General features: G+C 41.3%; 1 protein-coding gene across 1 annotated transcript in view; it reads right to left on the reverse strand.

The window, feature by feature from the left end:
* Nucleotides 1–10,415: 10,415 nt before the first annotated feature.
* Nucleotides 10,416–23,539, reverse strand: part of rims3 (regulating synaptic membrane exocytosis 3) — a gene marked incomplete at its 3' end in the record, with an annotated part of 34,522 nt that continues 21,398 nt past the window's right edge. Inside the window, exons 3-7 of the mRNA XM_080045787.1 lie at nt 12,396–12,537; nt 11,672–11,784; nt 10,970–11,071; nt 10,719–10,858; nt 10,416–10,628 (exon numbers count right to left, since the gene is read on the reverse strand). Of these exons, the coding sequence (XP_079901913.1) occupies nt 10,416–10,628; nt 10,719–10,858; nt 10,970–11,071; nt 11,672–11,784; nt 12,396–12,537 (710 nt within the window). The remainder of the gene's footprint in view (nt 10,629–10,718; nt 10,859–10,969; nt 11,072–11,671; nt 11,785–12,395; nt 12,538–23,539) is intronic.

A 23,539-nucleotide genomic window follows, 5' to 3' on the forward strand; every position in this document is an offset into this window, starting at 1 on the left:
GCTCATCTATCCAAGAAGTGATGTAACGCCAATAGCCAATAAAAGAGAGGGGAACTGGGTTGTAGGAATCTGCGAACTCTCCACAAGACATTTTCTAATGCAAGGGAGGAGGAGGAGAAGGAAGAGGAGGAAGAGGAGAAGGAGAAGGAGGAGAAGGAGAAGGAGAAGGAGAAGGAGACATGTGTGAAGAAGAAGGTTTGGGAAAACCACTACTACCTCTCTTTCTCTCTCCTCTCTGCCCATGCTTCCCCTTCTAGCCTCATCCATGGCCATGTTTTGCATATATCCATGCTTGCCTTCAGAACATTTTCTTATAATGACCAAGACAACAGGGTTCACAGGTTTACCGGAAAGGATCATATATCTCTGTACCTACCTTGAATATTGACATCTATTGGAACTAGACACATTTCCCCTACAATTAAGGAGATACCTTGTTGAAGGTATAATATTTTCTACTTTCTGAAGAAGTTTGACATTTTCAGAAATACGCATATTTGCTTTTTTTGCAGAGGATTAGATGAGAAGATTGATAAAAAAAATACCAGTCGCTAAGCTTAGCAACATAAGGACTGGAAATTGGAGACTTTGAACACAATATTAAACAAACAAGATGTAATGTCTTAAGTTATCCTACCCCATTAATATTATTTCAATATAAGAAACCCCCTTTATGTGTTGAGAAGTTTCCAGGTCCTCAGTGCTTCACAAGTGCAAGTGGCTACAAAACCTACCTTAACAGCTCTTAATTATGATGTCGTCTGCTCAATTTACAGAGGGCTTATTTTACAACCAATAATCTCAATTTTAAGTGTCAAAAAGTCCTACAGTGGATTTTTGGAGAGACCAAAGATCAACGCTAGCTTTATTAAGGTTGTACAGTATTCCAATGCTTTGTTAAGTCTGCATAACCACCTGATAACTAGTGATTAGAACAAACAATTCCACTAAGCAGTCCTTTAACTGTAGGCCATGTTTGGTTATACCTTCTCTTATATGAAAATATATAAATTGGGGCTTATCAACTCACTGTGCTACTTCCTCTACAAAAAGCTGGGACACAAAGTTACTTGCATGCAATGCAATCACGTAAATGTGGAGTCAACGCTCATACATCTCGAGTTAATCTACAGTACCTTGTACAATGGAGGCCTCAAATGATGTTGAATGTCCGTAGATAGGAGAGAAACAGAGGGAGAGAACTGGGTTAAGGCAAAACTAAAAGGTACAGATCGGTCATGTTTCAGATTCTTCCACTGAATTGCATGAGGAGAATGTTTTTCTAGCTCTGATTGTATGTACTGTGAGTTTATCGCAATATCCGAATGTGTGTCTGGAATTGTGTATCTCTGAATGTTTCTCTCTACATGTCTCCAAAAAAGGCCAACAAAAAGAATTTCAATGAATGTGCGTCCTGAATGTGTTCACTGGACTTCCTAATACATACGCCGGAGCGCTGCCTGGGTTGTGTCGGTTTTTGATATTCTACTACAACAAGCGATGTAAACCTGCGTCTTTTGAATGGTCTGTGGTCAACAGCGTCCTAGTTCTGCTTTCTGGGAATTGTTCGATTCTGACCAAGTTGTAATGTGACTGTCTTTCCGTCCAAAGGGGGGCCTACTGCGACTAGTTTTCACATCACTCGGGGGGTGTTTACAATCCGGCCAAGCCACAAAGTGATTGTACGACTGAAATCTGTCACCTCTTCAAATGTTCACGTCAACCCTTTTACATCTCTGCAACACAGGCCATCTCCGTGTACCTGATTTCTCAGAAAGTGTTTTCTTAATAATAATCTCTCATAAGTGCATGAAGCCATGAGTGTCAGTAATCTCAGTCTTTCCATATGTCTATAGAAGCACTTTGGTGTTAAGTTGCCATTATGAATGTAAGGGGTAGGAGTGTAAAAGGAGCAGCTAAAGGATACAATAATGACCATATTCTGGAATAGTAAAAACTGCTCATTTGGCAGCAGTTGAGACAACAGCGTGACAGCAGCAGTCACCTACTCTGCAGAGAGCAATATCACCCTAACACAACATGTCGTCTCTGCACTGTAGCAGATCTGTCAGCTATGAGCTCCTGGAAAAGCAGTAACAATCCATCTCTATGGGTGATTATGCTTCACCTGAGAATTTGGGATTATCTTGTTATCATTTTATATGTATACTGTATATATATATATATATATATATATATATATATATATATATATATATATATATATATATATATATATATACATACACAGTATATACACACACACATATATATATATATATATATATATATATACAGTATCTCACAAAAGTGAGTACACCCCTAACATTTCTTCAAATATTTCATTATATCTTTCCATGCGACAACACTGAATAAATGACACTTTGATACAATGTCAAGTAGTCAGTGTACAGCTTGTATAACAGTGTAAATTTACTGTCCCCTCAAAATAACTCGACACACAGCCATTAATGTCTAAACTGTTGGCAACAAAAGTGAGTACACCCCTAAGAAAAAATGTCCAAATTGGGCCCAAAGTGTCAATATTTTGTTTTGCCATCATTATTTTCTAGCACTGCCTTAACCCTCTTGGGCATGTAGTTCACTAGAGCTTCACAGGTTGCAACTGGAACCCTCTTCTACCCATTCATGACGACATCAAGGAGCTGGTGGATATTAGAGTCCTTGCGCTCCTCCATCTCCCGTTTGAGGATGCCCCAAAGATGCTCAATAGGGTTTAAGACTGGAGATATGCTTGGCCAGTCCATAACCTTTACCCTCAGCTTCTTTAGCAAGCCAGTGGTCGTTCGGAGGGGTGTTTGGGGTCGTTATCATGTTGCAGTACTGCCCTGCGGCCCAGTTTATGAAGGGAGGGGATCATGCTCTGCTTCAGTATGTCACAGTACATGTTAGAATTCAATGAACTGTAGATCCCCAGTGCTGGCAGCACTCATGCAGCCCCAGACCATGACACTCCAACCACCATGCTTGACTCTAGGCAAGACACACTTGTCTTTGTACTCCTCACCTGGTTGCCGCTCCACACTCTTAACATCATCTGAACCAAATAAATGTATTTTGGTCTCATCAGACCACAGGACATGGTTGCAGTAATCCATGTCCGTAGTCTGTTTGTCTTCAGCAAACTTTTTGTGGGGTTTCTTGTGCATCATCTTTAGAATAGGCTTCCTTCTGGGATGACAGCCATGCAGACCAGTATGATGCAGAGTGTGGCGTATGGTCTGAGCACTGACATGTTGACCCCCCACCCCTTCAAGCCCTTCAGCAATGCTGGCAGCACTCATACGTCTATTTTCCAAAGCCAACCTCTGTGTATGACGCTGACCACGTGCACTCAACCTTCGTAAACTGGGCCGCAGGGTGGTATTGCAACATGATAACGACCCCAAACACACCTCCAAGACGACCAGTGGCTTGCTAAAAAAGCTGAGGGTAAAGGTTATGGCCTGGCCAAGCATGTCTTCAGACCTAAACCCTATTGAGCATCTTTGGGGCATCCTCAAACAGAAGGTGGAGGAGCGCAAGGTCTTTAATATCCACCAGCTCTGTGATGCTGTCATAAATGGGTGGAAGAGGGTTCCAGTTGCAACCTGTGAAGCTCTAGTGAACTACATGCCCAAGAGGGTTAAGGCAGTGCTGGAAAATAATGGTGGCCAGTGGCCACACAAAATATTTACACTTTGGGCCCAATTTGTAAATTTTTTCTAAGGGGTGTACTCACTTTTGTTGCCAGCAGTTTAGACATTAATGGCTGTGTGTCGAGTTATTTTAAGGGGACAGTAAATTTACACTGTTATACAAGCTGTACACTGACTACTTTACATTGTATCAAAGTGTCATTTATTCAGTGTTGTCCCATGGAAAGATATAAAGAAAAATGTGAAGAAATGTGAGGGGTGTACTCACTTTTGTGAGATACTGTATATATATATATATATATATACATATATATATATATATATATATATATATATATATATATATATATATATATATATATATATATATATATATATATATATATACATATACTGTATATTGTCCATTATATTTTCTGTGAAATTAAAGCAATGAAGGAATGTATCTTTTTATGTACTTGTCAATCAACATATTGTGTTCATTATTCTTTGTCAGAATATCACTGTGTATTATATTTCTTCAAGATTGATGGACATGTAATGTATATTAGTTCTGTATTTCTTTCATATGCTTTGCTCCAATTTGATCGTGTGCTCACACAAGTTAGTCACTTATATTTGGGGATATGTATGTAACATACGATACTCGTCTCTGTGAAAATATACAAAATAAATATTGTTTTGATTAAATTCTATATATTGCATTGATTTAAAAATGTTAAACATTCACTGACTGAACTCACAAATGAAGTCTCACATGGATTGGTTTATTTAGCTCTCAGTCAGGTTCAAGAGGCAGACTATTGACAGAAAGTTTAAGAAGTCTGGGAGAGAAAAGGTTAAGATACACAGTAGACAAATGGTTGTGACTCAAATAAACTTTATTGACTTTGCGTCCAGATGTCAAAGGGCATGCAAATACAGGCGTCTGAATCCAAAATTATTATAATTTTTTTCCTCAGTTTGGTTCTATTTTCTTACAAAACTACGTGCACCTTAAGTAATCAATTCTGCAGCGTACAAACCACAAAAATACCAGTTTTACATTATCAAATACTGCACATAGAAAACATTTACAAAGCACAGGTATAAAATTACAGCTCCCTTTTATCTTCTTTGCCATAAACTGCATCCATTCGTCAGACAATCTGCTATGCTTTGCCCTTTAGAACGTACTCTGCCAACACTCCTCTGTGGAAAGGTTAAGGCCGGATATGAAAAGACAACCGCTCATCTACCAACACCAGCAATCCAATTTAACTTGGCTGAATGTTTTGTTGCTCAAATCCATCTTTACATTTGATTTCAAGATGGTGATGTGCTTGAGAATGTCAATGTGGTCCTTCATATATAATCAAAACCCTCCCAAATGTTTACTCTTTTTTTGGAAGTTCCACATTGAGCCGGGAGGTTTGTGCTTTGCTGGGCTTGATAAAACGAAGGTTGTCTTGACAGTGGGGAGGGGAGCTACGGTGGCCATAATATAGTCTATGATATAGACAGACAGCCTGAAGGACAGAATGGCTACTATGGAAACTTGTGCTGTGATTAAAAACATGGAAAGATGCGGATTAATACAAACTGGCATATTCAGCAGCAAAAAACTCCAAATTTGCCCACCAGCTCAGAAAAAAATTCTGTTTTGATCTCGTTGACAGCTGCTACATTGGCCAACAGACACATGGAATGCATGCTTTTTCAGAAAATCAAAGTATAATCTAAATTCAAAAACTAAAAATGTGTCACTCATTGGGGCCTATTATAAAATAGCAGTTATTCATAATGCATCGCATGCTGTGTCGAGTACTAATTTCTTCCAGTGCTTGTATTGTGAATGTGATTCAACTTTAAATCTTATTTTTCATCACGGTGAGATGACACACATTCATCCTGAAGATGCCACCACACAGCTCTTGTTAGTGAGAGAAGTGAAGGAATGGAATATAAATCTATGCTACTTTAGGATACAGCACTTAATGAATTTCCCTTGTATTGGGTCAAATTGGCTTCATCACCACTGGTCATGTTTATCAAAATGATTATTGTCATGATCATACCATCAGAAGGATTGCAAGCAAATCATCATGCTGCAAAAAAAATTGTAGTTCAAAGTACAAAAATCATAACAATTCCATCAGCTTTAAATATAAATCTGTAAGGTTATCGACGCAATGGGGGGGTCAGCAATCCTTTCCGTTTGGAACTCTGTGGCAATAAATAAATAAAAAGGCATTTCGCCTCACAGAGTTCATGCTTGTTTTGACCACAGAGCTGTTCTTTGAAATGAACACACAAAGGATAAGACATACAGTGTACAGTACAGTAAAAGTAGGGGCTGCCTGAACCAATGCAGCCTTGGAAAGTCCCCAAAGAGACGGTATAGCAAACAAGATGACAAAAAAAATGTACACTCACTTCCTGTGTAAGGATTAAGAAATACATTCAAAAAACTATACATATAGATATAACTCCAGTACAATATTTCAAGCAAAATACATTTTTCAAAACTTTCAGTCGTGTGCTACAATAGTGGATAGCAATGTCTCCAACACAAAATAAGGCCATTGTAAACCAACGAACAAGCCCTCATTTTTCGCGAAAAAAATCAAAAAAGGCAGGTTTTGCCCACATCGCCTCTCCGACTCTCTCACCTCCCTATCCCAATAATATCTCTTTCCTTACAAAAATAAAACACGTTTTCAACATAGCACTCAAGAGACGACTCGGGTTGATGGATAGTACATTACAAAAGTTTTGCACGCAATAAAGTCGGGGTGGTTTACAGGAAGCAAGCAAACGTATGGGGGTTCACATTCCCAAGCAATCCCCAGCCTTTACATTCAAACCTCAGCTAATAGAATAATCTCTACCTGAAACACTGGGTTCCAAGATCTGAATGCCCCCGTGCCCCTGCTCCTAAGTGTCTACAATCGACACTTGAATTAACCCGACAATTTCACCTAACCATGCATCTACCTTCAAGTTTACAAAAGTCCGGCTCAGCTTCAAAATCCACCTCTCATCCACCTTGCCATAGTTAACAACCCTGCTGCCAGAGAGGTTTCAACCTCCTTTTTTCAACTCACTTAAAAACAGCAGAGTCTGTGTCGAAAAAGAAATACAAAATGACCATTTGATGAGACAACAACACATGCTAATTGTGTGACACTACGGTTCAATTTCTAAACTACAATGAGGAGAGAAAAGTTGTTCATGTTCATGTATGAAAAGAAAATGCCCTGATCCTTAAGTTCTGTTCACTGCGGTTTAGTTCAAAGTGGTTTTGAACTAAAACTCCTTATTATACATCAAGCATGAAGTACAATTTATCAACCTCATTACACGACACACCCACACTGCACTTTGAAGAAAATGCAAATTTCCTTTTTTGGTTGCAGGAATCAACATTTGGCAAACTCTCTCTCTCTGCTCCTCATAAAAACACTCCTCATTGGATAATAATGTATCTCTCTTTGCATTGTCTGCTTTCAATAGATTCGAACTGCTAATGTTCAGGGCTACTCAATAATATACAGCAAAGGGACATATAAGTAGTCTCATATAGGCTTCAGAATATAGGAAATCACATGGAAAAATATTAACAATCTTTTGAAAGAGTTTACCGAGGACAAAACATTCAGCAGGGGTGTTACACGGGTCTGGACATTTCTTTAAGATATTTTTTTTAACTTTCATGTTCTTGCCGTTAATTTTCTCTCTCATCAACAAAGGTTTTTTGTCATCACAGAAGGCACACACTGAAGAGAATGTGTGCAAATACCAAGAGTACTTATTTTTACATCATGCCAGCTGTCCACAAAATTAGTTAGATACAAATGCATAAGGTACTTAAAATTACTTCATATACACAACCATACAGTTACAGATCCAGCAAGGTGTGGTTCCAAAAAAAAATAAAAAATTTGGAACGCAGACCTTGATGGGGTTTGCTTTTTTTTTTGTTTATGTGATGGGGGTTCCGAAAAAAATGGCCATCACCCTCCTATAGAGATCCCTTTATCCATAGTTTAAAGAGCGCTGAAACGTGTATCATTTGGTCTGAGGTGCTGAAAAGACAAAATGCCTCAGTTTCCCTTTTTGCAGAAAAGATGATGAAAGGAATGAGAAATACAGTTCTTCGCAGACAATAGAACAAACGGTGGTAATAAAACCCAAATGTGAGCTCGTAAACAACCCCTGTGCGCTTTTAATAGCTTGAGACGTGCATTTCTTCTAAGACTTAGGGCAGTCCTCAGTGTCTTTATTCACACACAAGGTTTGGTGTTGGTCTCAAGACGGAATCCAAAACGCGGAAAGAGAAGGGTGATTTTTTTTTCCATCATAAAGAAAATGGTAAACACCAGAAACTTGAGTTTTCCCTGCTGCTCCTCTGCCATCATTGTAGACGCAGACATTGCACATTTTACTCAAACAGCCGACAGGTCAGTTTCACCTTTGTTTGTGTTTTCAAAAGGCAAATAAAATGCTTCAAACACCCAGTGGCATTGGAAATTGTACGAGGTAAACGTTATAAGAAAGGAGCAATTTTTTGAATTACAAAAAAGAAGAATCTCGTCGGGTAGATTCATTTCTTTAAAAAAATTATAATAATAGAAAAATTCTATTTTTTGACAGTTGGATTTTTTAAATGTAAGATCTGAGGAAATTAGAAGTCCAAAATCAGTGGCAGAAGTGACCTGTTCCAGCTACCCCAGCGGGCCTTAACATTGAAAAGCAAAAACACACTAAAGTTACATGCTGGCATTCAATTAAAATATATGCAAACTGCAGTGTGACCCAACAAAACAGAAGAATAAATCAAACAATAAGACAATAAAAAAACAGGTGGTCAGACACCGCGTTTTTGTAAATTCAAACATAATACATATTTTACAGTAAAGTGCCGTCTTATACACACCCGTCTGACAGGAAATATGAAGAGTGACATATTGCACCTGAAACAAGTAAAACTACCGTACATGGCAGGTACACAATCGCCCTGCTAGCAAAGTAATACTGGCGTAAATAGTCAGATATACAGTATATATATATACTGTATATATATATACTGTATATATATATATATATAAATATATTAAAAAAGAAAAAAAAGAATATCCCATCTGGAATCAAATAAATGTTTACACTTTTACAAGAGGTTTTCAGTTACAGTCGCTGTGACGGAGATGGGTGATGGAATAGAAGGTAGGAGGGGTTAAAGGTTTGAGTGTGTACCAGCTGTGTGTGTGTGTGTGTGTGTGTGTGTGTGTGTGTGTGTGTGTGTGTGTGTGTGTGTGTGTGTGTGTGTGTGTGTGTGTGTGTGTGGCTGTGATCTGAGAGAGACACCTCCTTCGTCAATTAAGAAGAGTGTGAAAAAAGAGATGACATCAAAAGTTCACACGTGTCTGGGTGCTGGTATATATGGAGAGAGAGTTAGTGTGAGACTGTGGCACCCCCTGGATGTGGGAAGGGAAACCCCGGGACGCATTTACTGGATCGTCTTTTGTGCTCAGTGTCCGGCGGGTTCAACAGTCCTTTTTATACTCTAACAGGATCAGAAATGTGTTCACCGGCGAATGGGTTGCTGGCTTTTTTTTCTTTTCTTCTTCTGCAGTTTGGCAACGATAGCGTTCTCTCTCTCCCTGTGTCCAAAGCCCACGATTCTTCCCAACCCTTACCCCACCTTAGTGCAGTGCAAAATAAAGTGCCAACACACGCCTGGTACATCCGTCAAGGCAAGCTAAATAAAACTGTTTAAGCACTTTAAAATGTCTCTATAAGGGGGTTGCAAGCGAACATGCAGAATGCAGCCGATACATACGGAAACACAAATAAGTATTTAAATATCTCCCTCCCTCTGTATATATGTATATCTATATATATAAACTCTGCCCTGTGGAAATGATAGAATAGCTGTGTTGCTACCTCACATAATAGCCATTATGTGAATACCCAAGCCCAGGTATGTGTAAGTGTTTCGGCCTGCCGTTCTCAGCTCGTGTGTGTGTGTGTGTGTGTGTGTGTGTGTAGAGTGTGTTGTCTTCTTTTTTGCATTACATCTAAGTCATTGACTCTGCTACATATCCATACTTTATATTGTATTCTAGTTCACCTACTACCTATATAGCAATAATAACAACAATAACAATTGCTTTGGTTTTTTTAGAAAATAAAGTTTTTTTTTTCTTAGTTTTGGCATAGAGAGTTTAGAAACTGGCATCGGAATGGGCCCTGGGATGAGACGTGGTGTGTGGGATATTCCGGTACCCTGGAAATGCAGAATACGGCATCCAGTGGAACGTTTTGTCGTGGGTGGGAAATGGCGGAATGCGAGAGGTGAAAAGTGCTACATGTTCTGGGAAAATTGTGTCTACTTCAAGTCGGACCTGCTGAACATTTATCTCAACTTAATGGATGGAGAATACGGACGTGGTGAAAAGGATGTGACGGCATGTGCCGATGTGAGTGTATTGATGGGGATGAGATCAAGGTATGTGCAACTATGTGTCGAATATGACTTCCTGCACAGATGTACATGGGTATATATAAATATATATGTGTGTGTGTGTGTGTGTGTGTGTGTGTGTGTATGTGTGTGTGTGTGTGTGTGTGTGTGTGTGTGTGTGTGTGTGTCTATGCCTACCTGTCCTGCACTTACAGTACAGTCGTTTGTGTATTTACAGTACATGTGTCCCTGTCTGCGCGACTCTAGTGCCTGTGTGCCCGGGGCGCTTGAGTGTCTAGGGGGGGAAATGTCTAGGTGCAGGAGGGGCTGGTGGCGCTCTCCAGGCTGGACTGTGAGAGGCGCCTGGTGAGGGGTCCGATGCTGGGGTCAGCCAGGGAGGAGGTAGGGAACAGCTTGTACCAGCCACCCACTGTGGCAGACAAGTCCAAGTCCTCTAGCAGGATCTGGGCCATTCCCATGAAGCACTTGTGGTCCATACGCCCGTAATCCCCCCACACTATTACCTACAGAGTAAATGAGAATAAGTTGTACTTACACCGTTACACGTTATGTAACCAAAGAGAAAAGATGGGCCAAAATTATAAAAGGAATACCTGTAGGACTTTGCCCTGAGGACTCTCGTCAAACAACAGAGGCTGCTGGTAGGTGGGGTCCAGAGTCTTCCTCACTACTTTGGTTTTCTTCTTGGCCAAGCACATGCCGTTCTCAAGCACGTACACCTTCACGTAGGTCGCTGCGGACAAAGCAAACCAGATAGAACAAAGTTGTAACTCCACACAGATTGGACAAAAGAAGCTTGGTGAAGGGAATTTGAAACACTGTAGGTGAAGTCACTTTGGAGCACCTGGTATGTTCTTGGAGCCCTGTTTGGGGGTCAACCCTCTGGCCTGGTTGACCTCCACCTCCAGCTGTCCTCCTCTGTCCATCATGCTTACATGGACATCCCCTGTAGATGGGATACAAAAACATATCCCAATGTAAATGGACGTAATCAGAACCAAAACAACTTCAAGCACTGCGTGGCTTCAGTTGAACTTTGGTTCACTGAGGCTGCAATGGCCCATATCTAACGGCAGAGGGCGACACAGAGCCTTAAGTCTTATCTTCACAAGCAGGTATGGTGGGAGCTCAGTGCTCGGTTCTGTTGTTTCTCACAGGCAATGACCTTTGCATGAAATATTTATACCCTCATGCAAGAATAACTTTATCCGTGCTGAGTGAATACACTATAGTGTTGTATTTTTAGATGCCGCAGCTTAAATGTTCAGCTTATGGCTGTGAGTCATTCTACACACCCAACAATATTTTGATACATTTGCATTGCAGATTTTTTTAACCTATGACTATCTGGTTGCTGATTAAAACTGACTGTGATGATATGCATGCAATGTTGCTGTTTTTTGGTATTACTTAACAGAGTATCAATCTTGCACCTACATAACAATCTAATGAAATCACAGAAAGAATCCAACAGTACAAGAAAATGATTGAATAAAGTTGAAAAGGGAAAATATGGCTTTGTTGATCCACTTCTCTCTTGACTTACCCATGGAGGGTGTGGCTAGTGTTTGCCGGCCTACGATCTGGGCGGGGCCTAGTCCGTCCAGGAAGTCACTGAACTGGCTCTCAGGCCCCAAGCGTGTGGTAGGGAAGACAAACCTGAGAGAGAGAAAAGAGGAAATGAATAGATGGATGCCGTATACTGTAACTTGGAAAGACAGCTTTTAGCTTCAGTGCCCGTGACTCCAGGAACAATTTACAGCAACAAATTAAAATAAATACCTTGATATCCTTTAACAAATTTAGACATATTATCTTAAATCTACTGAACTCTACCTTCAACTGTTTTAATTAGGCTATATTGTACTTTCACCCATTTCATTTTAATGGCAGCCATTCTGCATCGCTGTCTAAATGTTTCAATTGTTTTGTCTCTTTATCAGCTTATTTTGTATTTGATGTATTTGCATTGTATATTGCGTATGTATTGTTGTTTTTGCTTGGCAATTAATTGACTCAACATCATTGCAAATTAGGGTAACCCCTCAATTGATCTCTCGAGTATAAATAAAGGTTAAATGAAAAAAAAATGAAAAAATGTAATGCGTGGATGTATGGATGGATGGATGTATGTATGGATGGATGGAAGGATGGATGGATGGATGGATGGATAGATAGATGGATGGATGAATGGAAGTATGGATGGATGGATGGATGGATGGAAGTATGGATGGATGGATGGATGGAAGTATGGATGGATGGTCACTCACGTTCCATCGGAGCTGTTTGAGTTGGTGCTGCCGTCGGTGGAGTCCTTGCTGCCTTGCCGTGTCACTCGGTTCCTCATCTCCACAGCGATGCCGGTCTCTGTGCTCCGTCGGATGGTGCTGCGAAGCTTCTTCGTCCCGCCATCTAAAGACGAAAAAAACAAAAAAGACAGAGGTGAGAACCATTATGATAGGAAGTCTTTCATTGGGGGCGTGATGCCCTTTACATTTGGGAAAAATAGGTGTTACGAAAATATCTCAAACCCAACATTTCTCGTTCCGCAGATGTAAGTTTCCCTGAGCAGGAGTTCTCGTTCTCATTCAGTTTGTCAAATGCTTTTTCATTGACCGAGTTTTCGCCCCCAAAAAAGTCAGAACCAGATGATGGATGTTTCCGTCAAACTTTTTTATGTCGTTTTTAATGGGTTGGACAAGAAATATCCACACTGTTTGCTTCTTTCTTTTACACTTTACACCAGAAATAAAGAAGAAATCCAGGTTGGCATTGACAAGACACATTTCTCTCAGCTACTGTATGTGTATTTTGAAGCAAGTCAACATGTGAACACCTCTGACCTTATTTCCACTGGGACATCCCTCCACTATTGGATACATCTGTCCACTTCGCTGACATTACTACAGACCATTTTGAACGCTATTTTAAAATGGGTTGTGATGGGGGGGGGGGGGGGGATAAGCTTTCAAGGGGACTGCGGAGCTTAACTTGCAAGGGCAGAAACGCACACAATTTGCGAGATTGAGGAACGGTTTTGAGTCGCAGGGTCGGAAGAAAGTTGTGGGGCTGAGCTGAATGGGTATTTAGGCTTTAGTCAGCGACTGCTTTGCTGACACTAGGAGAATGGAGAGCGGGCTGGAGAGCGGCTATCCACAGAAGAAGCTCTCAGGGCATCACCCCCCCCCCCCCCCCCCCCGTAATGACACACTGTAGCTCTTGTGTGACTCGACAGTCAAAGTAACGCGTGAGATTGTGCACTCGAGCAGTTTCAGCTGACAACCCCTTCGCTTTTCCCTTCAATCACTCCCATCTTTGTCCCGCTGTCCTTCTTGCAGCTCACCCGGAGTTCTTAATGCACGTTAACATCTCCCCAATTTCCTCAAAGACTACTCTACACAGGCACACACAAACACACACACATACATGCACACACACACACACACACACACACACACACACACACACACACACTGATATGTAGAGACTATTCAAACACTAAAATGAGGAAAAAGATGTAAAAGAGAGACAAATGAAAAGTAAACAGTTTCTCTCACCCCAGTGTCCACAACTGTAAACAAATAAGTAATATAAGAACTTCAAACTCCCAAAGCTATTTTACGCAATAATCTGTGTAGATGCTTGCACACATTCACACTCAAGCGTGGTGTTGACACCAGACAGCATGTAGTGTCTGTACATTCACACCTCAGCACTTATACAGACACGGCCGTCTGCACGGGAGCTGTCTGGGCTGCAGGGTGACAGTTTAGTCAGACAGGATTACTAGAAAGTTGCCGAGAGTCGTGTTGCGTCGGCAAAGCTTGCTTCATCAAGAAGACCGTAAAAATCTATTTTCTGGGACTTTGCTTAGACATGGGCTTTCTAGGCAGGGCCCTTTAAAAAGAAAACCCCACAGTAGGGATTTCAATTCTTGAAAATGACTTTGTTTCTCCCTTCAGCTACTTCATTTGGAGGTACATCACTCGTTAACAAAGCAATGACAAGGGCAACAAACTGATCAGCCTCCTTTTGTTTTTAGTGCTGCATCCCTGCTGCTCATTATCATTGCAAATGCAGTAGGAACTGGTACACCTCTCACCCTATAGGAGCCCAGATAGTCGCCAAAGGAGACTTTTAACAAGCGCCCGCTCATTGTTGCCAGTTAAGCACACACCTATGGTACAGCAGCCGTCCCACTTCATTAGCCCGAGCAACTCCAAGCTCATTAAGCAACCCTCGCCGTTGTCTGTCTCGTCATCCCCATGACAACCACAGACACCCCACATCATCACCATCGCTATGGGGATAAACAGATAGCAAACAAAGCCACCACTATGAGACTTTGGTAGGAGGATATTTAACAAGCGGGGACAGAGCTGAGCAAAAGGGTTGAAGAGTGAGACTGAAGCCAGAGAAGGAGTGGAAGCAAAGTGTTGATGAGGACAAATGGGTGGCGAGGGAGATGAGAATGATGGGGTCCTGGGGGTGTGGGAGATGAGCAGAGAGGGGTTCTGCCTTCTATTAATAAGCCCGCAGTCAAGAGTATTTCCAACAGACAGTGTGGGTGTGAGAGAGGGAGAGATAGAGAAAGAGAAAGAGTCTGTAAGAGCCGGTGTGTGTGTGTGTGTGTGTGTGTGTGTGTGTGTGTGTGTGTGTGTGTGTGTGTGTGTGTGTGTGTGTGTGTGTGTGTGTGTGTGTGTGTGTGTGTGTGTGCGTGTGTGCGTGTGTGTGTGTGTGCATGCATGTGTGTTTAGCATCCCACCCAGACAAACTCCATGTGCTCCGGCTGCCATGACAACCCGCGCCCTCGGATCTGGACTCAGACAATGCCACCTGAGACAAGTGGCGCCATGGTGACAGGCTCATACCCCCCATCACTTAAAAAAAATGCATCTTAACTTTACACTGAAACATGGGCCCGACACAGTCACTGCCATACAAGCCTGGTGGTAAAGAATACAACGTTTACATGTGTCATTTAAACATAATCAGGTTACAAGTGTGTAGTATGACGTCAGTATCATGGCTGTGTCTGGAACAATGGAGAACCTGTCAAAATACCTTTAAGAGTGGGACATCTCTGTTACGAATCCATCTTTGAACTATCTTGTTGCTATTGGTTTATCTTCACATCTATCTTACACTTGTTACGCTTCTATCAGCCGGGGCCCTTCCCTCATCGTGGAACCACCTCCCCCTTCCTTTCCCCCATGGTGCCGAGCAGTGATCTCTTCCTTGGTATATTTAATCCCCTCCTCCTGGTCTGCGCTTTCCCTCCATCCGTTTCCATGGCAATGCCGTCTGCATTGCACCAAGAGCCGCCCCGGCCCGGCGCTTTCGCTCCCAAGCCCTTTCCCATGTCTGTGTGTCTTTCTTTCTCCGCTAATAGGCTATTGTCCCAATCCTTAATCGTCAGCCACTGCTTCTCCTTTAAATCCCACCTTCCACCACTCTTCCATGTCATTGTATTGCTGCTCTTTATCTTCAGCTCTGTGTTTGCTGTCTTTTTTTCATCCCTTGCTCCCTCCTTTTGCCTTTAACACACTTATGCACTGGTTTCCTTTTATTGCATTTGCCTCACCTGCATTCTCCAAATCACTCTCACCTTTTTCCCCCTTCTCTGGTAGTTCCCCAGTTCTTTGGTCTCTGTCCATCTTCAATTATGTAACCCTTATCTCTTTTCCCCTCTTCATCCCATCTCAATAATTTAGCCTAGCGTATTTTCTCCTCTGTTTTTCTCTGCTGAACTAACTTTGTTATGTGGTGTAAAATCAAATACACACACCTTCTGGAGGAAGTAATTAAAAGTTACTCTGACATATATGCCATTTGAGCGGCAATAAATAACATTATATAAGCTGCTACACTTTTACTGTTCCAGAGGAGAGGGTTTCTTGGGGTCTTTGTGTGCCATGTGGCTGTTTAAAGTGTGTCCCCGTGAGCTTTCAATGTGATGAGTAGGGGAGAACGGGGTAATATGTCACACGGGTTGGTTAATCGTTATATATCGGAACCAGATGACGCTGTCTGTGAAATTTTGGTATGTAAATATCCAGAATTGGGATCAGGTCACTTACATAGTCTTCCTTGGAGTTAGACTGCTGAATTTGAGGTGAGAGGACTGTTTGTGTTTTTCATGTCAAATTTAAAATATTTACCTCCTCAGTATTTTTCTTCTACGCTTTTACACAATGGGTTTATAACAAAACACTTGTTACCCATAAAAAGTGTGAAGGGTACACTATAGCTTAGATTGTGGTTAGCAAGCTAATTAGTTGTCAGATGGTTGTTGGCCTTGATGCTAGCAAGAAATTCAAGTTGGGGTTGGTCGTCACATGTTATCCAAAGGAATACTTAGCAATTCTCACTAGAGTAAAAAGTGTGCCTACTTACCCCGTTCTCCCCTACTGCCCAATGTCCCCAAAGACACACTCATATAAATGTGCATCCTGAGGAGTACAGTCGCACACTCGAAAACTTTCTTTGTGGGAGTAATAGAAAAACAATTTGTTCTGTTCATTGAAGCTACTGTACTTATGCAAGCCACGACTGGTAATCACAATAAGGCAAGATCAAGTCCTGGGGGACGGAGCTTAGGATGGGAGAAAGACAGAAGTGGTGGGCATGGAAAGAATGAATAGCATCAGTGGAGACAATTAATAGCAGAGAGGGAAATAAAAGGAAGGTGGGGTTACTGAGAACGGCAACAATGCAGAAACGAGCCACACACTACATGCACACTCGCATACGATACACAGCTCCTGTGTGTGTGTGTGTGTGTGTGTGTGTGTGTGTGTGTGTGTACGCGTGCTCAGAAGATCATTAAAGCTGATCTGACATTTGGAGAGAACACTGATGAAGCCCTTCTCATTATATGCTATAATGTAGAATGCTGTTTTTAGACTCCCTGTCTGAGCCGACATGCCTATTGGATGCGTATAGCTCCACGATTGGATGCACCAGTGACGGCAACGATCCACCATGCATAGCAACAGTAACCAAGCATGAGTGTCGGAGATGAATTATCTGTTGTGGTATCTTTACCGCCGAACACCCTCCTAAATTTGGACAAAAGGATGATGCGGGGTAAAAGCCAAAGAGGGAAAAGAGATTATATATGTATAAATATATAAATCTGTGATTCAGAGCCCTATTATGTATCACATAAGACTATAGTTAGTGATTCAGTGGTTATCAAAGTGTGTGTGTGTGTGTGTGTGTGTGTGTGTGTGTGTGTGTGTGTGTGTGTGTGTGTGTGTGTGTGTGTGTGTGTGTGTGTGTGTGTGTGTGTGTGTGTGTGTGTGTGTGTGTGTGTGTGTGTGTGTGTATAGGCTTATCATCATACAAAGCTTTATGTATCTTTTAACCTATATATAGGGCTTTCTAGGAATTTCGATTAAGGTTTTACTACGTGACAGTAAACTCTGTTCTGCAAATTAAAAAATTGTGGAGGTCAATGGTTTTATCCTCGTGGCCATCCCTGGTTAAAATATAGATGTAGCCTATAGGCTAGGTGTTGTTTTCCAGCATACATTGCCAACTGAGCTTATGTTAAATTTGATTTATGTAACCAAATTGTTGACGATGAGTCAGACTATACAAATAAGCTTTGCTTATCTGGTAAACCGGCGCTATGCAACAGCTGGGTTTAAAACCTGAACAGCCTTGACAACAAGTATTTCCTCAATCGCCAGTATACTATGGGTTATGGAATCCTACATCAACACACTACTTTCGATAATAATAACATATATATACAGTCAAAACCTAAATTATTCATACCCCTGGCAAATTTTTACTTGAAGCAGCTCAACATTTAAATATATTTTAAACAGCCTCATGTTTCCTCACATAATCATAAATTACCTTTAACAGCAAACGAGACCATCAGTGCAAAGAAAGACGTTTTTATATAGTTTTTATTACTGCATTTGGTCTGGTCGCACACCCAGTCCGATTTTCGGTTCACGCGTGCATGCTCTATGGTCACATATCCGTATTGGTCGCAGATTTCAGTGTGGCGCAACAACGCGATTTGAGAAGCCTATCCCTCCAGGCAGGGCCGCCCATAAGGGGTAGAAAGTGGGAAAGCTTTCTAGGGCCCAGCCACCAGGGGGGGGGGCCAGAGAGATTTTTTTTTTCTCTTCTGCAGATTACCTAATTTAGCCAACCTTTATTATGAACGCTATATTTGCAAGAGAACTTTCTATAAAATAAAACATTTTATTCATTGTTACTTGGGTAAAATTTATCACATTTTATATTGAAAAACTAAAAGTATCATGGGTCATTTTTCCCCCTCAAAACCGTTGCAATAGTTGTGAAAAATGCTAAATTTGTTATTTTGCCAAGACTTAAGTGAGATGATTGATAAAAAATTATGTCTTTAAGGACAAATTAACAGTCTGAGGAGAATCATTTATAATACTCCTACAAAGTTATGCCAAGAGTTCAGCATAAAACTTGCTTACATGTCAGGTAGTTAAGTTAATAGACATGATTAGTGTGTGTGTGTGTGTGTGTGTGTGTGTGTGTGTGTGTGTGTGTGTGTGTGTGTGTGTGTGTGTGTGTGTGTGTGTGTGTGTGTGTGTGTGTGTGTGTGTGTGTGTGTGTGTGTGTGTGTGTGTGTGTGTGTGTGTGTGTGTGTGTGTGTGTGTGTGTGTGTGTGTGTGTGAGCGAGCGAGCGTGCATTCTTCCTCAAACCCATTTCTCCATAATTCAACCATTTATGAGACACTGCCAGACAGACCACTTTTATAAGACCGTAATTTAACTCTAACGGGGCATGCAGAAACAAATAAATGTGGCGAATAGTTAAGTGTAGCCTACTGTAGTGTGCTAAGTGGCACTCTGCCTTTAATGATAAAGCATGGGAGTTCAATAAAACTAATCTCCTGTGTTGTGTTTGTGTGCACCGTCAGTGTATGTGTGAAGTGATATTTAAAAGTTTACATGAGGCGGACAACGTAAAGTGGTTTGCCTTTCTCAGCACCGTAATCGCACAGCAAACAATTTCCTCAAATCTACAACCTTCCGTGTATGGCAGGATGTCTGCTAGTGTGTTAATACGCCGCACTGCCTCCTGTCTAATCACAATTCATTACAATGAGAAAAAGAGTAATCTAATTCAGATGTAATTTCCTCTTGATTACTCAACTCTGCAGCTGATGCAAGATGGCATAAGACGAAGTAGATGATGACGTCACATTATATATTTCAATATATTTGCCAAAACTTCTCTTGCGTGTTTATCGCTGAGCATAATGTCACACAACATGCCCAGTAAGATGAAGAGAGAACGGGATAGTATTGTGTGCTCTGCAACAACAACAAAAAAACATTGACCATCTCAATTGTCAAGTATTAAGTCTTAAAATTAAAATCGGACAGAGATATTTCCTCTTGAACTAATTGAGCTCTTTTTCTTTTACAGTTTCAGTGTTAATAATATAATTCAATATAATAATAATTATTCAGAATAATAAGGCCAATTCCACTTGTGTATGAATAAAATGAGTCCTGGGTCAACAACATTTTCCCCTCTCTACTTTCTCTCACCATTTTCTCAGTCTTGGCAGCTTCTGTGCTCTCTGATTCAAGAGCTAATAAAGTGTTCAGTCTCAAAACTAGACAAGACTCATTTGATGTTTCCTGCAGTGCAGCAGCAGCCCTCCTTTGCCATGACACAGATTTAGATAAGCGAGCTGTATGTTTGAATTGGCTGAAAGGGAACTCTGTGTGTGTGTTGCTCCTATGCGCCAAAAGCTGCCCTCCCATCCACCCTTTTCCTTTAGCTGTGCCATACGGCAGACGGCAGCAGGCTTGTGTGAGCACTCTACTTAAGTGTGTGTTTGCAGCACTTGGGAGGAGTGGTAATGACACCCTGATTATAGCTCTTTTACACACAAACATTCATATAAACATTTACACACAACATGGTGACTCACCACACACATACACACTTTTGAGCTGGATGACACTCTGCCGCCAGTTCAAGCCTTGCTGGTTGTGCCGCTGAAGTGCTCTTGCTCATTTTCGACCCGGGGTTGCTAAATTTGAGAGCTTTTACTGTATGCAAGCCAAAAAAAAAAGCTAGGAACAAGAAATAACACCTCGGCTGACTCTGCTGTGTGAAACACTATGACATACAAGGAGAAATATTCTATGACCTCGATCTGCAGAGCTTTGAGCTATATTGTTGTTATAGACCTGGTTTGATGTTTGGGGAAATACATTTACTTGCTTTTTTGTTGAGCGTTAGTTGAGGAGACTGATACCACTATGTTGTTTGTACAAGCCAAAACAGGACAGCTTAGCTAAGCACAAACACCAGAAGCAGGGGAAAACAGATAGGCTGGTGATGTGCAAAGGTTAAAGGTAGAGTCATCTTCTATTATTTTACTATGGTAGTGGACCACGTTCCCTCTGTGACCATGCTTATGTTATGTTGGTACTTGTATTCCTGTGTTGTACTGTATGTTCTATGTTGTATACAGACCATGGTGGCAAACCAGTTTCCCCATTGGGGATTAATAAAGTTGATCTTATCCTATCCAGCCGTTCCAGAGAATGTTTGTTGTAAAAATCACTTTGTCAAAATCAGGGAGTATCTCCTCACGATCCATGACCTGTCCTTACTGTGTATGTGCTCTAAAAATAATCTGTGTATTGACATTTTTCAGAGCAGACTTGGTGAAACAGACTTCTGTAAATTGTTTGAATGGGGGGACCAAGGGAGTGTTGCATTCTGGAATCACACCACTAGATGCCATTAAATATTCCGATATTACACACATTAAACATTTTATCTACACTCAACAAAAATATAAACGCAACACTTTTGTTTTTGCTCCCATTTTTCATGAGATGGACTTAAAGATCTAAAATTCATTCCAGATACACAATTGTACCATTTCTCTCAAACATTGTTCACAAATCTGTCTAAATGTGTGATAGTGAGCACTTCTGCTTTGCTGAGATAATCCATCCCACCTCACAGGTGTGCCACATCAAGATGCTGATCTGACATCATGATTAGTGCACAGGTGTGCCTTAGACTGTCCACAATAAAAGGCCACTCTGAAATGTGCATTGTTTTGCTTTATTGGGAGTCTGGGGACTCCGAACCAGTCAGTATCTGGTGTGACCACCATTTGCCTCATGCAGTGCAACACATCTTCTTCGCATAGAGTTTATCAGATTGTCAATTGTGGCCTGTGGAATGTTGGTCCACTCCTCTTCAATGGCTGTGCGAAGTTGCTGGAGACGGCTTATGGTGGAGAAATGAACATTCAATGCACGAGCAACAGATCTGGTTGACATTCCTGCTGTCAGCATGCCAATTGCACGCTCCCTCAATGCTTGTGGCATCTGTGGCATTTTGCTGTGAGACAAAACTGCACATTTCAGGGTGGCCTTTTATTGTGGACAGTCTAAGGCACACCTGTGCACTAATCATGATGTCAGATCAGCATCTTGATGTGGCACACCTGTGAGGTGGGATGGATTATCTCAGCAAAGCAGAAGTGCTCACTATCACACATTTAGACAGATTTGTGAACAATGTTTGAGAGAAATGGTAAAATTGTGTATCTGGAATTAATTTTAGATCTTTAAGTCCATCTCATGAAAAATGGGAGCAAAAACTAAAGTGTTGCGTTTATATTTTTGTTGAGTGTATTTAACTTGTTGCCCCACTCTCAGGTTCAAGACTTGGAACAGACAGAAACCATTCCATTTACTGTGCATGTATTTTTGAAGAAGAAATTGGCAAAGGCTGCTCATCAATTATTAGATTAGCTAAAATCCTGGTAATCAATGGGAATTGTCCGCCTGCCTCTGCCGACAGTCAGAAGATAAACGTTACACATATTTACCGTTTATTAACTCACAAGCACATCTGCATTAGTTTGCACATGCGCACTGTGCTCCTTCTGGTATGAATTTGAATCTAAAATAACATAAAGTGAAAAAATATGGAGCACAACCAGAGCGCCATATCGTGGTAAATAAACAAGTCCCAACAAGCATACAGGACCATTTACTGATGTTGTAAAGTTTATCTTCTGACTGTCGGCAGAGGCAGGCTGATACTTCACATTGACTACCAGTATTTGAGCTAAGCTAATTAGCGATGAGCGACCTTTGCACGGTTCTTTAAAAAAAATGCACGCACAGTTAAAGGACATGTTTCTGTCACCTTGTCCTGAACCCAAGAATGAGACAACAAGCTTAAAATGTTGAACTTTTCCTTTAGGAAAAAAGTCATCCAACCAGCATTTATTAAGCTCACTATTATCTAGTTATATCTTGTTTTCGTACTATTTTGGTTGTACTGGGAGCCATCTGGGAGAATATATCTCTACGTACTACAAGAAAGCACATACGCATATTTTCCAAAAGTACTGTATAAAGCATCAGTTGCGTCAGACTGCAGGTCCCGTGCTTTACAACTGAGATTAGTTCACACTTGGTCGAGAGGCAGCATTACACATGCAGAAGATAGCCACACATATACACATTTGTCCGCACACAATAGCAGGTACACAATTACAAAAAAAAAAAGCCAGATTCACAGGCCAGTGGTTCACCGATCTGTCTGGCTAAGAATAGAGCATGCAGCCCTGGAGCAGTCGGTTGGCGAAGATTGAGAAAACATGATAGACGCTCTGACTGAAAGTGAGAGCGTAGAGATGAAGGGAGGAGAGATAAAGGAGGAGAGAGAAGGGGGGAGATTAAGATGTCAGTGAGCTGGAGAGGGGAACACAAAGACGGGCCGGCGAAGGGAGTACGGCAAGACGAGAGATTAAGGAGGGGAAGGGAGGGACAGGGAGAGAGAACGATCACCGGTCAGCTTGGGTGGTGTTCGGTAGCCTTTTCAAAAGCACCGGTGGGGAAGAAGAGAAAGCTTTTAGAGACGCGAGTAAGGTTTCAGTTTGTGGAATGTGTCAGGAGAGCCAGTGACTCAATACGTTTCAAGTGAGAAATGAGCCGGTGGATGAGGGAGCAAGGGAGGTGAGGGAGATAAACACAGTGGCAGACTCTCAGCTGAAATAGCAGTTCAGAAGACACAAGGCAGATTTTTTTTCCATCAGTCAGAGTGAAGCTATAATGTGTAGTCATCCTGTGAAATAGCTATTATTATACCAATGTGCAGTTCAAGCATAACCACACTGTCAGAAACCTGCAGGGATTTAAACAGCTTCCACTGATACTATTGGAACAGCTCATAGCTTTTCACCCGCTGTTTGCTCATTTAGTTCACAAGCCTTTATTTTTCCTCTGAACTTCACTTGATATGTACTATTTTTTTCAAGATTTCTCTCAAAGGGCCTGCGCACCATAAGCTCTCCAAAATGCCATCACATTCATGGAGTGTGTTTCCTCACTGTGACTCACCCTTAAAATACAC

This window comes from Ammodytes marinus (genome assembly GCF_949987685.1).
Source record: "Ammodytes marinus genome assembly, chromosome: 17".
Classification (NCBI taxonomy): domain Eukaryota; kingdom Metazoa; phylum Chordata; class Actinopteri; order Uranoscopiformes; family Ammodytidae; genus Ammodytes; species Ammodytes marinus.